General features: G+C 39.3%; 3 protein-coding genes across 5 annotated transcripts in view; 1 reads left to right on the forward strand and 2 right to left on the reverse strand.

The window, feature by feature from the left end:
- LOC146455121 (uncharacterized) overlaps positions 1-9,431 on the reverse strand; it is a 30,287-nt gene extending 20,856 nt beyond the window's left edge. For both annotated transcript variants that reach the window (XM_085094769.1, XM_085094770.1), the window contains exons 1-6: positions 7,279-9,431; positions 6,076-6,359; positions 4,722-4,830; positions 3,666-3,751; positions 3,200-3,340; positions 90-142 (exon numbers count right to left, since the gene is read on the reverse strand). In XM_085094769.1, the coding sequence (XP_084950895.1) occupies positions 90-142; positions 3,200-3,340; positions 3,666-3,751; positions 4,722-4,830; positions 6,076-6,359; positions 7,279-9,341 (2,736 nt within the window). In that variant the 5' untranslated portion in view covers positions 9,342-9,431. The remainder of the gene's footprint in view (positions 1-89; positions 143-3,199; positions 3,341-3,665; positions 3,752-4,721; positions 4,831-6,075; positions 6,360-7,278) is intronic.
- LOC146455122 (double zinc ribbon and ankyrin repeat-containing protein 1-like) overlaps positions 7,115-15,798 on the reverse strand; it is a 69,346-nt gene continuing 60,662 nt past the window's right edge. The window contains exon 3 of one of the 2 annotated variants that reach the window (XR_014859115.1): positions 7,115-7,234. The gene's annotated coding sequence lies outside the window, so the exon portion shown is untranslated. The remainder of the gene's footprint in view (positions 7,235-15,798) is intronic. The other variant, XR_014859114.1, reaches the window with a different exon arrangement.
- LOC146455123 (tubulin-specific chaperone C-like) lies at positions 9,447-12,977 on the forward strand. Its single transcript, XM_085094806.1, has 2 exons — positions 9,447-9,905; positions 11,697-12,977. Exons 1-2 carry the CDS (start codon positions 9,486-9,488, stop codon positions 12,261-12,263), a joined length of 987 nt encoding a protein of 328 aa, XP_084950932.1. The 5' UTR covers positions 9,447-9,485; the 3' UTR covers positions 12,264-12,977.

Here is a 15,798-nt window from a genome sequence, read left to right on the forward strand (position 1 = left end):
TTTTGTATAATAAACAAAGCAAGAAGATTATTTAAAACGTGGTGGTCACAATTCAAGCTTGCCAAAAAGTAACTGCTGCTTATCTTTACCTCATAATTATTATCCTGGTAACTGCTATCCTCAGGCTGATATTCAGTGTCACCTGCAAAAGCATTATTATTAAAACAAGCAATTCAAATGCAGTTTAGTTATAAGACTACACTACCTTTCTTCCCAGTTTTTCCTTTTTGAACATAATCCTGGAACCTGGCTACATGTACATCTACATCCACATGTACAAGCAATATCTAGTATGCAATGCATGATTTCCAAGGACAATCTCATCTTAACTTGTTCACATGAAGTGCACGATTTTGAAATGAAATTATTCCAGATATAGTAAAAGTCAAAAGAAAGTTGACAGTTTCTTTGAGATGAATGACTTGACATCAATCTCAGTTCTCTTGTGATCAACAAGAGTAAAACAGGAATCCAGATTCAAAACACTCCTCATACACTTAAAAAATTCCAAGGGTGATCAACATTTTCTTCATTACTCTGCTAAATGAAGTTTCACTGAATTATAAAGCAAAATACACCACCATACCCCTCCCCTGGCTAACTGGTAGGGTATGGGGGATGGAGACTTTTTTTGGGGGGGGAGGGGGAGGTTATATTTAAACTTTGGCAGTATGTTGAATATGAACTCCATTGCATGGGCTATTATTTTAACCTGGCATTCAGTAGAATTCCTTTGCTTTGCTCAGTTGAGTATGCATTGAATGCACCAATTTCAGAAGGGGCTTACATTTGAAATTTAGCAAACTCCACGATGTGGGCTATTTTACCTGGTATTCAACAGAATTATTTGCTTAACTCAGTTGTATGTGGGTGGCATGTCAAAGACGCCAATGGCTACAACAATGGATGCATCAGCTTGTCTAAGTGTAATAAATATGTCATGCTAACAACTCCGTGCTTAGGGGACAAGTCACAAAAAGATGGCATGAATTTGTTTTGCTGACCATCCATTACGTTACTTGATGAGTTGATGTCATATCGCAAGTTGTCTAGAATGTTTTGAAAAAGCAAAACCAGAAACAGATAAAAAAAATAATGGGTATTACCACACGTAAGGTTGGCTGCGGTGTATTAGCACTAGGATCACAAAATAAATCAAAGGCTCCTGTGAGCCAACTCGTGAATGCAGATGACACATAGTAATTGCAATTTAGACGGCTACGGAAACTTCCTCAAAAGCTAAAAGAAATTATATCTTTGCCCGATTATGTAACGAAAAATGACCATTCTTGTACTATTAAAATGATTGTCAAATTATTCTGTACAGATTGAATAAGCCGATTATTCTGATGCGCCGATTAAAAAATATCACGTGTTTTTTTTATTCAAAGTTTATAGGAGCACGCCATGTGCAGCTACGTCATGCAAATTCGTGTGATAGTCCGCGGCTACTGGATTTCGCGATCGGGCTAGTGGATTCTAACCATCACTTGCCCGATGGGCAAGTGAAGTTTTTTTGGGAATTAAAATTACAAAATTACTGTAGGGCAAGCCGATCTCACAAAGGGAAATATGTTCAACAAAGTATCGCATTACGATTCATGCCCGACATAAATGCGTGAAATTTTTCCTTTGGAGTTCAGTCCACGCAATCCTCAAGTAAAAATAATGAACTATGACAAGCTCTTGCTAAATAAGAATTATTTATCGACCGCGTCCTTTTGCTTTCCCATAAATTACCAGTTGTAAATTTCGAAAATGAAACATTTTTTCCCTTTGAAACCTCTATGAAAGGAGGTCGACTAGCAATAGAGTTATTTCAGTAGAGTTATGACTTAGAGTTAGAGTTAACGACTGCCAAAATCCTGAATTCGAGATTTTGGACGTCCAAAATCCTGAATTCAAGATTTTGTACTGCCAAAATCCTGAATTCAAGATTTTGTACCGCCAAAATCCTGAATTCAAGATTTTGGACTGCCAAAATGCTGAATTCAAGATTTTGGACGGCCAAAATCTTGAATTCAAGATTTTGGACGGCCAAAATCCTGAATTCGAGATTTTGGACGGCCAAAATCCTGAATTCAAGATTTTGTACTGCCAAAATGCTGAATTCAAGATTTTGGACTGCCAAAATGCTGAATTCAAGATTTTGGAAGGGAGGCCAAAATCCTGAATTCGAGATTTTGGAAGGCCAAAATGCTGAATTCAAGATTTTGGAAGGCCAAAATATTGAATTCAGGATTTTGGCAGTACAAAATCTTGAATTCAGGATTTTGTACGTCCAAAATCTTGAATTCAGGATTTTGGCAGTGCAAAATCTTGAATTCAGGATTTTGTACGTCCAAAATCTTGAATTCAGGATTTTGGCAGTACAAAATCGTGAATTCAGGATTTTGTACGTCCAAAATCTTGAATTCAGGATTTTGCAACTCTAACTCCACGCTATAACTCTATGAAGATAACTCTAATAGTAGCCGTCCCCCTATGAAAGCTGACAAGATCTTAAAAGTGTTCATTTCACCAGAAATTTGCATAATTTTGTTTACGACGTCAATGATGCGTGACATGGCACGTTCCGCTTTCACGTGAAAACTGACAAATTAAATTATTTTTTAATTAAATTATTTTTAAATTAAATTATTTTTAATTCTTGAAAGAAACCGCACTTCGTAGAAAAAAACGAAAAAATCCTATAACTTTGCTCAGATTCAACGAAAAATCCCCATTCTTACACTAAAATGATTGTCAAATTATTCTCTACAGAATGAATGAGAGAATTCTGACGCGTCGTGAAACAAATTTTCACGTTTTTTTTTTTTTCACTAATTGAGTTTACGACCCCGGACTTTCTGAAAAACTGAAAAAACTTGAAACTTTGCTCAGATTGAACGAAAAATCGCCATTCTTGCACTAAATGATCGTCAAATTATTCTCTACATATTGAATAAGAATTTCCTGATGCGCCATGAACAACAAATGTTCGCGTGTTTTTTTCCACTAATTGAATTTAAAACTCATTCACTGCGCACGCCCGAAAGTTAACGACAAAACCGACTGATCGACTGATCGACTGATCGACTGATCGACTGATCGACTGATCGACCAAGTCGAGAGTCAGCTATCGCTATAACTCGTTCATTGCGCATGCGCGCATTCACGAGTTAAAAAGACTGATGGATTCCAGTCATAGTGTGCTGACCTGTGACAGTGCTCTCTTCTGATCTGGCAGGCACCACTGGCATTTCACCATCATCTATGCCAGGAATCTGACCACCTCTTGATGAGAACTGTGAAAGACTTTCACTGTAAGGTTCAGGCTCCTCTGCAAATGTACCCAACTCTAAAAACAAAGCAGGCAAATCCAAAAATCCATCAATTCTGTCGTTAGTGGTAGCAGCACAGCAATTCATTGTATCCTTCACATTCACATTGCTGCAATTACCACCACAATCACCCATGAGTTGCTCCCGTCTGGCCTTGTAGCTCGTTCGGCAGACTATTTTTACTGTTTAACATGGAAAAAACCCAGTGCAATCTGCCTAAATGACACACACTTTTGTTAATGTAAGATGCAATTTAAGTTACCTTCAAGCAGACAGGGAAAACTGTCCTTACTGACTAACAATGTAAAATACAGAACTCTAAGAAAGTTAAATACACTATACCTGGGTACTGGTCAACAGATTCCTCTGGAAACTCTTCCACAGCAGAGTCTGTGCTGTGATCAAATATGCAATCATGTTTTTTGCACCTGAAAAAACAAACCACAAAGATAAAGATCTAACCTTGAACAGAACCTTGTCAGGACATTATAACTTCTGGGTTGAAGGACAAGTACAATCTTGAACAAAACTGTTGAAACACTTTTTGTCAACCAACAAATTCCACCACTATGGTGACACATCAACAAATCAGCCCCACTCCTCCTTATCAATGTTGGTCCATAGCTGAGTAATCACAACTTTGAGTGAAGGAGAGGGTAGGGGGGAGGGAGTGAAGGTTTGCTATTCTCCAGATGGTGTTTTCTTTAAGAGAGTTCGAAATCTAGTACACAATTCACATTTTCTCAACTAGTTTTGTCCAAAATTGTAAGCATGGGGGTATGTGAAAAAAGTGCTTGAATGGGCAACTACAAAACGTTTGCCTGTGCCCAATTCAATGTACAAGTACAAGGTCTCAGCCTACTTAAAGCATATGTTCTAGGGCGGTACTCAATAAGCTCCTTTTGATATATTAAAAGTCCGCTTGACAATGAGGCGCAAGAAGACAAAAACCAAGGAAATTCGATAACCGTGTTTATTCATTTCAGTTGTTTGTGTCCTCTGGACCTCGATATCAAGTTGAATTTTAATATTTCAAAAGGAGCCTATGGTGAGGGGAGGCAAAGGCAAATGCATTTCAAACAGGTTTAAATTCAATATATAGTCACTAAAACAAAAAGTTATTGTGTTGTTTCTCTAACCCCCAAAAGTTACATTTCAGGTCTGACAACTTCTTCACAAAGACATCGTTTACTCACACACCTTTGATTTTTAACCTTTTTCATTAACATTAAGAAACACAAGGACTAGTGTATACATGTTACATGTACATGTACTACCACAAAGAGATAGAAAAATGGGTTTGAAAAATTATTATTGGAGCCAAAATCTCTTTACGAGTTTAGAGAAACAGACACCAGGCCTTCCTTTGAGTTTAGCAGGGCACCAACATACATGTACCTTGGACCAAATTTGCAAGGCGGGTGTTTGAAATGACAAGTTTTCCCGAAACGACAGTTGGGGAAGAACTTGCAAGGTGGCTTGGTGCTTTTCTTCTGTTCAGTAGAACCTGCAAGTAGTAGACAATGTGTATGATTATTACACTGTCATTATATATTGGATATTACATATTATATTTTGGAGGATTTAATATGCAAAACCGTAGGTCAAGTCTCACAACCCTTGTTCGTAATAACTCTGTGGAACGTTAAAGAACCCACTCACTGTTTGTAAAGAGTAGGGGACGCAGTTCCCAGTGTTGTGGTCTGGTCTTTGTGTGTATTGGTCTGGGAGGGTGGGGTGAGATCACATATGGACTGGGCGGCACCCAGAGGCGCCTTGTATATGCTGACGTCCGATCTCACCCTCTGGATATGATTGGTTATTGATTGTAAAGTCACACATATGTTGTGACTGATTTAATAAAGACTTCAAGTACAGGGACTTACTCACTAGTTGTTCAAAGCCTGATTAATCTAATCCTGGATTAACAACAACAACTTTGGTTCGAGTTTAATTACACAACAATGAAGATTTTTCGAAAGATTTCTGCCCCTCAGTTTTGACACTGACTTTTCTTTACCACTAGCTTACAATTAGAGTTTAGAAACAATTTTAACGAGTGAGCGGAAAATCTGGGTTAACTTTTAATCATGGATTAACGTTAATCAGCTTTCAAACAACCGGGCTCAGGTGTGTGGGAAAATTCAGTGGACTTGCAACTTTCATGATAAAAAGCTGTATTTTTACTGGGCACTGATAACAGGCAGCTGCATTGTTTTTTAGGGTTGGGAGCAATATTCTGTTGATTGTTTTTTTTTTCTCCTTGACCAAACATGTAAGATGTTGCAAATGGTGCACGTCACCCACAAAAATTGGCTCTTTTTCCATTGCTATGCAATAAGTCATCAGGGGCAACTGGGCAAAACAATTTCCCCTCTCTGTAGTGAGGGGGGGAGGGCAAAACAAAACTAACAGATTGAAGAGTAAATTGGGAGTAACCACACATGTTTCAGAGATAATAACACAATAACTATTCTAAAAATTCTTTAAATACATAACAATGTATCTTTCCCAATCTGAAGCTTAATATTGTCTTTGACAATAATTATTGCATGGTAACCGCCAATTTCTTTTGGGATTCCAACATCCCTTGCTAAGATCTGCTTTTCCCACTTAGTCAGAAACTGTGTAAAAAACCTTTGCATTACTAAGCCCTGAATTTCGTGGACCATTGCGAGATTCACAGAACATATACACAGCAACAAAGGGAGGCACTGTTTTTAACATCTCAAACTGCATAAACTGGATTTACCTTGATTTTGAAATCCACTGTATACTTTATTGCTCTGTTGAACTGGTGTGCCCTGGCTTCGGTGTCCATCCTGGGACCACGAACTGTACGTTGTAGTTTCAGCTTTGCTGGTATTAGTAGAGGAACTCATTGATGCCGTAGAGGCAGCACTTGAAGCAGAAGATGTCTGTTTCAGGCGCTCCTCAAGCTGCTGTAGCTGTTCTTGTTGTTGTCGTAGCAACTCGATTTCCCTGAGAGGGTCAAGTTTCTTTGGACTGATGTTCAAAGCCATGGATGGTACACTTCTGGAAAGAAAATCAGTCAACAATACTCTTGAATTAACTGCTACTTTCTAATTTCTGCAAAAAAAAATTTCTACACTATTGACCTTGCTGGAAAGAAAATGTGTAAGATAGGTGTGGCCATGAAACTCATGTCACTTACAACTGTAATATTTAACAATTTGTTAAAAAAAGGAAACCTTTAAGTTTTCAAGAAGAATATGCAGTACAACTGATCCTGATGAGCATCATTATCTTATAGGCATTGCCACTTTTCCATCCATCGCCAGAAAACATAAAAATTAGTTCGTTTACCAAGTTTGGTTAGGTTTCACCAGGTAGTAACTAGGATGTGTCCTGTCACATATCTGTGACAATACTAATGTCTCATCCCCAAACTGCAATAAGATGCTGATTTTTGGCAGGTAAGTATTTTTCATCATACTCTTTCAAATCATCTCAACAAATCCCATTATTTCGGAAATTAAGTTTTTGTGACGTCATCACTTTAGTACTCTATCATTAATTTACACACGATTACAGTCAACCCAGGTCACGCGTGAACAGAATTTCCAAGAACGAAATGAACATTCAAATTTCTCTTTGTAATGTCCGATGAGTGTATGGAATGTTGGACATTTCTCTAAAAATCGTTCCGAAAAAGACGCATTAACTGAAAAAAAGATTCAAAATACTTGAGAAACAATTGTTATTCTTGAAATATTCAATTTTGTAATGTAAAGAAAAATGCATAGCTTTATCCTGTCAACAAGCTAGGGAAATTTATGCGGGAACTCTGAAATCTCGTTGGCAATGTTCAAAACTGACATGTAAATTTCAAAACTCCGTTCAAATTTCGAAAATACCGTTCACGCGTGACCTGGGTTGACTGTAAGAGACTGATTTAGTGATAAAATTGATAAATCAAGTAAATAAAATAAACCTGTCATCTTTGTCCCACTTGGAAGGCTTTTTCAAAGCTGGTGCAGAGACTGTTGGAGGTGTTTGTGTTGTACTATCTGGAGTGCTAATTGCTGTGGATTGAAGCCACCTTGGACCTTGATCCACCTTTTTCTGATCTTCAGACTGCTTTGCAGCTGTAGGTGATTTATCCTGAAGCCAATTGGGAACTGGCTTTTGCCATGTTTGACTTTGCACGGGTCTTCCTTGAGTTGCAGCTTCTGCTTGATTGGTTCTTTTTTCCTGTTCGTCTCGCATCCATTTTGTTCTTCCTTGAGTTGCAGCTTCTGCTTGATTGGTTCTTTTTTCCTGTTCGTCTCGCATCCATTTTGTTTCCCAATTGGGAACTGACTTTTGCTGTGTTTGACTTTGCACGGGTCTTCCTTGAGCTGCAGCTTCTGCTTGCTTGCTTTTCTCCTGTTCGTCTTGCATCCATTTTGGCATTTGTTTCTTTTGAGCCTCCTGTTCTTGACGAGCTTTCTCTGCAGCTGCTCGTTTCATATCTTGCTCAGTTTTTTCAAGCTTTTCCTGCAGCCATCTTGGAGTGTCCTTCTGATCTTGCTGTTGTCTTGGTGTACTTTCTGCAGCGATCTGTTGCTGTGTTGCCGAACCCTGCTTTAACCACTTGGGAAGCTGTTTAGTATCATTCCCAGACACTGCAGGTTTACCTTGTTGACTTCCTGTCATCTTTAAATTAGCAGACTGGACCCACCTTGGTTCTTGCTGACTTGCAGAAGTTGTAGCATTGCCAGACTGCATCCATTTTGGAATCTGATTACCAGGCTGAGGTGTGGTTCCTTGATTGTGTTGACTTTGGTTGCGATTATAAGATCCTTCTTGAGAATTCTGATTTTGCACCAAGCTAGGTTTTTGCTGTTGTTGATACTGTGATTGCCACTGTTGTTGCTGTTGTTGTTGTTGCTGGTTATTAAACTGATAATGCCCCCCTTGTTGATTTTGTGAAGAACTATTTTGAAGCCACTGTGGCTGCAATTGTTGATGTTGATGTTGTTGTTGTTGTTGTTGTTGTTGCTGCTGTTGTTGTTGTTGTTGTTGTTGTTGTTGCTGATAAAGATGTTGCTCATGAGGTTTTGGGGGTTGATGTTGTTGCTGTTGTTGTTGATAAAAATGTTGTTTCTGGGGTTGTTGTTGTTGCTGCTGAAAATGTTGTTCTGGGAGTTGTTGCTGTTGATAAAGATGTTGCTGATAGGCTTGCTGTTGGTGCTGCTGCTGTTGTTGAGAGAGATGTTGTTGTTCTTGACCTTGATGCTGATAAAGCAGTTGTTGATGCTGATGAGGTTGAACAGCTTGTTGCTGCTGCTGTGAGGCAGCCTGTCCTTGATCCTGAGTAGGAGCGACACTCGTCACAACCTGCTGTTGAATCTCGCCAGCTTGTGCCTCGACTAAAGTCTGATTCTGTTGCTGCCATTGTTCCATCTGTTTCTGCCACTCTTGATACTGTTTCTGATCAGGGTGATTCTGATGCTGAGCCTGCCACTGTGCATACTGTTGCTGCCACTGAGCATACTTCTCCTGATATTGCTTCTGCGCTTCTACGATTTGTTGTGCTGTGCTGCCAGAAATCGCTGATGTCGATGTTACGCCATATGCGCTTAAACTGGGTGCTGGTTCAGGAGGAAGAGGAGGAGCTGAAGAGGAATCGGATTGTTCTGGAGGCAGTGGAGGCGGCTGTTCTTCCGGGGCGCTTTGCGGCTGCTGTGGTTGAACGACTTGGTCGAGACCCTGGTTCGTTTGAGCGCCCGCAGCGTAATAGTTTTGTCCTGCTATTCCATACTGTTGAGCCCCTGAGACTTGAGCATAACCTTGCACTTGATATTGCCCAACAGCGGCGACTACTTGAGGGGTTTGAAAACTAACAGCTCCGTATTGTGCAGCAGCATATGGCTGCGTGGCCTGATAAGATTGCTGAGTTGACGCTTGTGGTTGAACGTAATAATACTGCTGTGGTTGAGCGTATTGCGCTTGATACTGATACTGCTGCTGTTGGGGTTGCAATTGCGCTTGTTGATACGCATACGGATTCATTTTCCGCGGCGTTCAACGCTAAAAATCAGAAAGAAATTTTATCATGACTTCGTAAATCAAGATGGCGACCATGCGGCAAAATTTTTAATGAATTTGCCACCTGGCCTTCACTTTAGCATCCAGGCCTTCCCTCTAGTAGACAAAATGGCGGACAGTGTAAGGGAGAGACTTGAGCGCCGTAATGAAGAAAGGTTGGCCGCTATCGAGAAAAGGAAAGCTGATAAAGAGAGCAACGAACAACCAACAGAAACTAAAGATTATTTCACATCGACTTTCGCTAAGGAAAAGGGAGAAATAGAGGACATGCTGAGCAAAAGTGCTACGTCGATACAAGCTGGCAACAAAATGCAAGCTATGGAGTTTTTTGATACCTTGTCAGACAAGTGCCAGAAACTTCAGAAATTCTTGACAGATTCAGCAATGTTCTTACCCTCTCATGAAATTAAAGTTTCACAAAACACACTGAAAGCTTTGCAACAAGACATCAACGAGAAACGAGAAGAGTACATACCAAAGAAAAAGTTTGCTTTCAAGGCGAGAAAAAAGGAGGCGTCGGCAAAGCAAGTGAGTTGTGAAGCGTATATATAAATGTGCCTAGTATGTTAACAAACCTTTACTTTTGACTTAAAGCTTGTCAAAGCTACAGTTGACGCTTACATACATGCATTTCAAAACGTTTATAACCAACAAGGACATTCCAGATCATATACCCCACCCCCTCCCCCTCGCCCCAGCTTTAAATACCACCCACAAAAACATAAATTGAATACCTGTGGGATATCTCACCAAACCCAGTTCAATTCTACAACAATAATGGCAATATTTATTTTAAATATTCAGTGGGTACAAAAATTCCCAAGTTGTCTACAGTGTAATCAAACGTTTGTTGATCAATCTGAATCAAACAATAATTGTTTAATTGGGTTTGGCAATCAAACATAATTGAATTCACCAGAAGAACTTGTCGGTCAAACACAGTCAAACAGTTGATTACTGAATGGTTCATAATTACGCTGGATGCCCTGAGGGCGCATACCGTGTCTAAAAACAGGTCGATTTCTTTTTTTTTTTTTTTTTTCTTCGTCGTAGCCACAAATCGGTACATTAATTTATTCATTAAACTCTCCTCTCTCCTACTCGGGATGTATTGTTGTGATTGTCTTCAACAACAGCAGGCCAATCAAAATCCATTCTTGTCGCTTATATCGCGAGGGAGGGGACCCACTCACCCTTACCTGTGTGACGTCAACACATCATTTGATTTCTTCATTAAAACTGCATTAAATTGTGGCGCCATATTGTTTATAACATGTTCTGGACTCAAGTGTGCCGTTTTCAAACGGAAATTTCACCGTTTTGAAGAGGCAAATCGAAAGAATAACTTCTAAGAAGCACTTGACATTTAAAACGTTGGAAATTGGTGAGTTCATGGCGAAGGAATCATGCTTTGTTTGACAGTCTTAGACCACGACGCAAGACTGAAAAGAGGTCATTGAGAAGCTTACGTTATCGTCATGGAATTTCACAAATTTCCGGTGAAAGTCTGAGTCGCGTAACACAAGGGACTCAAACTATTCCATTAGCAAGGATAGTCTTATCAATCGGCGAAGCATACAGTTACAATAAATGAATCAGCCCCAGCATCACGCGTAATGCCAGTATAGCGGGCATCTTGTTGATGCTCAAATAGGTCCTGCTGATAACCAATCAGATTCGAGAATTTTGTTATAGTTATGATTAAAGGGTTAATTAACAAATGACCTGCCAAGGCATCCAGAGGGGAGTGATTCAAATATGAGCTCAAACATCAATTCTCACACACACTGTAATTTGTATGGCTTCCAACAGTTTGTCAAATGAGCGTAGTCTCAACGTCCAGCAGGAGTACCTCCCAGTCCAAGAACCCTGTGAACAAATGGCTATTAATTCTTGTTCCCTTGAACTAATATTTGACTCACTCGACTAATGTTGCCTTGGTAGTTCAGTGGTTATAGCAACCACTATGAGACTGGAGTGTTGTAGTTTTGATTTGCGCTCGGGACATTTAATTTTTCAGATATATATTCTGTTTCCCTTATGGGGCATATTAGAGTTAACCTCTCCGAAGGTGAACCTCCGGTATACCAGTATGTATAGTATAAAATGTGAATCTTGCGTAAGCTGTTGAAAATAAGAAAAAGAATTTATATGTTGTAGTTTACATTAACAAATTTTGTTAACTGGTTTAAAATTTTTGAAACCAGGGGGACAAAAATGTCAAACCTAAAATAACTTTGCATGTGAATCACAACATATGATTTAATGAAGTCCTAGTCCACGAATAATTTTTAACTGGAATTTCTTTCTTCTTTGTAGGAAGGACAAATTAAGGAAGCTGTTAAGGAAGATGTGCTCCCAAAAACTGAAAAAAAGTATGTAGAGACAAGTCTTGGATTCAAAGGAATCACAGGGCAGACTCTTACCATGTCTCCTGGCGAGGTTAAAAGTCAAGACATCACTCTGCGAGATCTACATAACTGCAATGTTGTAGTCTACGGAGCACCGTCTGCGTTACTTATGAACAGGCTGACAGACTGCACTGTGCTATGTGGTCCAGTATCTGGAGCTGTGTTCATTGAAGACTGTTCAGGCTGTAATTTTGTTTTTCCGTGTCACCAGTTACGTGTTCATAGCACCGCATACAGCAAGTTTTATTTGCATGTCACAAGCAGGGCTATTGTGGAGGACTGCTCTCATGTGGGTTTTGCTCCATTTAACTGGGGGTACGAAGCCCTGGAAAGTGATTTTAAATCGGCAGGTCTTGATCCTTCTGAAAACAACTGGTCACTTGTGAACGATTTTAATTGGTTAAAAACTGATGAGCCATCTCCTAATTGGTTTATTATTGCTGAGGAACAACGCACAGATAAATGGATCTTATAAGCTTGATTTTAAAAAAATAACTTAAATGGTGCATAGCAAGAGCGGTTGCTAGTTGTAAAATAAAAGCTTATTCATAACGTTTATGTTATTCATCTTTCATTTACAATAGCTACCAATAACTTGTGACCTACCACCTTGAAAAGCGTCAGGTGATTTCAGTGGATGTCAATCAATTCTGACATGATTTCAAGGCAAGAAAACCATGAGTCGACATTGACAATCTTATCCACTGATAGATAATAACACTTTATCAGTGTTAATTTCTGAGCCAGTTTAAATAAAAGAAAGGGTATTGTTAAGAGGATATCACATTTTTGAATTAAAAAATTTAAATTGCTACATGTGATAATTTTCAAAATCATTTACGCATACAGTCAGCAAATTATCACTGTAGTGAAATTTAAAATTTTTTAATTCAAAAATACATTTTTTTAGCTTGAACTCGCTCAGAAATCAATTTTAATAAAGCTTTCTCTCTCTCGTAGTAGGTAAAATCATAAATTTTCTGGCTTTGTTTCCTTGAAATGGTGACAGAATTCAAAAGAATTTAAAGAGCTTTTCTTTGATTGATGTCCACTAAAACAGAACTTTGTCTGAAGCTTCTGAAGGCAGTAGGTCGCGTGTTATTGATAACCACAGCTGTAAAGTGTGTTGTATCCATATGTGCAAATCTCGTATATTTTTAACTTACCATTAAATTGAGTTCAATCACAATCAGGACTTGGGTTATCTTTCTTTCAGGCCGAGCTAAAGTTTGGTTACACTTCTAATGACCTTAACCATCTCTGTCAACTTGGAGGGAACCTGCGATCAGGATCTATTTTAGTTTTTAGGCTCTATTATTTTTATGCTCTATTTTATATTTCTGTAATTTGTATCATTGTTATGGGCTGGTGAGCATTTCCATATGAAACCCATGCAATAACAATTGTTATGTGCAGTAAAACTATCTGTATGCACAGTATCAGAAAGCAACACAGGGTGCGTAGCATAACCTGAATAAATCAATAAAATATATAAACATATATAAAAGTCATAGTCTAGATGTCTGAAAGTCTAAAACTCATACAAATAACTATTCATGGCTGGTCTATCAATCCTGGTATAATAATTATAACATTATCATGTTACTACTTTGAAAGTTCTTGCAATGTTGAGCGTCGCCGATGAAACTGCCTTCTGCATTCTCTCTAAGAGTTGAGTAGTCTTTCACCCAACCAGTTATTATTATTATTATTATTATTATTATTATTATTATTATTATCATCATCATACCCCCTTCCTTTTCCCTGCTAGCAGAGGCCCCTTTTCCGTTGCATTCAATAAACTGTCGAGCGCGAGGAAAAGAGACGAAGAAGGTCTCTAGCTTGCTAGCTACAAGTAACTCCTGCACTATCTTTTTTCCTCGCTTTTCCAGTGAAAACACACAAAAACGCTTGCTACACAGGCTATATGTAAATAGGCTTGTGAATCATCAGCAAAGGGGCACCGACATGCATGGCAGATGCCCAAACCAAGATCAAGAGACCCCCAGGGGGAGGGGAGTGAACTCTAAAAAATTTTTGGCTGGGGCCATGGGGGTGTGCAACTGGGAAACTGGGACTCGGAAACCCTTACCCTAAACCTGATCCGGTTCAGTTGCATTTTGCAACCCTACTAGACTAAAGGCCAAAATTCCAACCCTATCCCAGAAACTCGGTCACTGTAAAGTCCAGCCAAAACAAAATCTTCCAAGTGTACAACAACTAAAACAGTTTTTACGCGGGATGCCCCGAGGGACATACTGTGTCTAAAACCGGACAGATTTTTTTTTTACACGGGATGCCTGCAGGGCTGGCCGTGTCTAGGTTTTGGTTAGGTATCTTTTCTTTCTTTTTTTTTTACGCGGGGTGCCCGCAGGGCAGAACGTGTCTAAAATTGGGATCTTCGTCGTTTTTTTTTTTCTTCCTCGTAGCTTTAAATCTGCACATTAATTTATGCATTAAACTCTGTTCTCTCCTAGTATAGCAGGGATGTATTGTTCTGATTGTCTTCAAATGAAGCGGCCCAATCAAAATCTATTATTGAGGCACATATCATGAGAGAGGGGACCCACTCATCCCTTCCTGTACGACGTCAAATTATCATTTGATTTATTCATTAAGCCTACATTTAATTCCTCTCCCAGAAGGGATCTATTGTTCTGATTGTCTTCTACAAAAACGGCCCAATCAAAATCCATTATCGGCGCATATATCACGAGGGAAGGGACCCATTCATCTCTACCTGTGTGACGTCAAAGCAAATCATTTCGGAAGGTCGTTTTCGTTCAATGGCGGCCGCATGTATGAAGTTAAGACTGATCTGCCGTTTTCAGAAAGAAAACAAACCTTTTTCAAGCGGTAAATCGAAATAATAACTTCTAAGTAGTACTCGACAGTTTAAACGGTGGAAATTGGGAGAGTTCACATCGAAGAAATTACGCTTTCACAAACAGATCGAATAATTCAACGCAAAGGGAGCCACACCAGTTCCAGAGGGGTCATGACGTTATCGCAGAGTAATTTCCGGTATGATTTCCAGTAATACAACGATAAAATATCACGCAGTCTCTCTGAATAAAACCATTCAATTATTTAAATTGCGGAGGGAGGATAGTTTTTAAAAATCTGCGAAGCATACAATGGGGAACAAGTGAGGCTACATTAAGCATTCCATGTAAATGCCATCAGGGGCTTCTGGTTTTTTGTTTGTTTTGTTTTTTTTTACGCGGAATGCCTGCAGGGCAGGCCGTGTCTAGGTTTGGGTCGGGTATCTTTTTTTTTCTTCTTCGTCGTAGTCACAAATCTGCACATAAATTTATGCATTAAACTCTGCCCCCTCCTAGAAGGGATAACGGGTGAGTCAGATATGTATCTGCCCCTGCCATGACGTTTTCAGAAAGAAATCTCCCGAGCGATCTTGAGCACCGTAACGCAATATTTCAATTGCGAAGGGAGAATAGCTTTAAAAATGTTCGGTTTTATTGTATAGTTAAAAACATCTGCGAAGAAAATGGAATAAATGAGGCCGCACTAAGCATCTCATGGAAATGCCATTAGGGGCATCTTGTTTTTACGTGGGATGCCCTGAGGGGCATACCGTGTCTAAAAACGGGTAGATTTTTTTTTCTTCATCGTAGTCACAAATCTGCACATTAATTTATTCATTAAACTCTGCCCTCTCCCAGTAGGGATGTATTGTTCTGATTGTCTTCAACAAAAGCAGGCCAATCAAACTCAATTCTTGTCGCATATATCGCGAGGGAGGGGACCCACTCACCCCTACCTGCGTGACGTCAAAGCATACTTTGATTTATTCATTAAACTCGGATTAAATTTGTGGCGGCCATGGCTGAGTTGCTCGAAGCATGGTTAGCGCTAACCATTAGTTAAGAGGTATTAAAACCAGTATAGGTTGTCATGGTATTTAACCCGGGTTTGCGCTAACCATGCTTCGAGCAACTGGGCCCATATTGTTAACATGTTGTGGACTCAAGTGTGCCGTTTTCAAACGG

This window comes from Pavona decussata, unplaced genomic scaffold (assembly GCF_977016875.1).
Source record: "Pavona decussata unplaced genomic scaffold, jaPavDecu1.1 SCAFFOLD_286, whole genome shotgun sequence".
Classification (NCBI taxonomy): domain Eukaryota; kingdom Metazoa; phylum Cnidaria; class Anthozoa; order Scleractinia; family Agariciidae; genus Pavona; species Pavona decussata.

Excerpts from the sequence above, each read along its gene's own strand:
- LOC146455123 (XM_085094806.1), top strand. The coding sequence starts at position 9,486 with ATGGCGGACAGTGTAAGGGAGAGACTTGAGCGCCGTAATGAAGAAAGG. Across the intron at positions 9,906-11,696 it reads AGGAGGCGTCGGCAAAGCAA|GAAGGACAAATTAAGGAAGC; the intron begins GTGAGTTGTGAA and ends TCTTCTTTGTAG.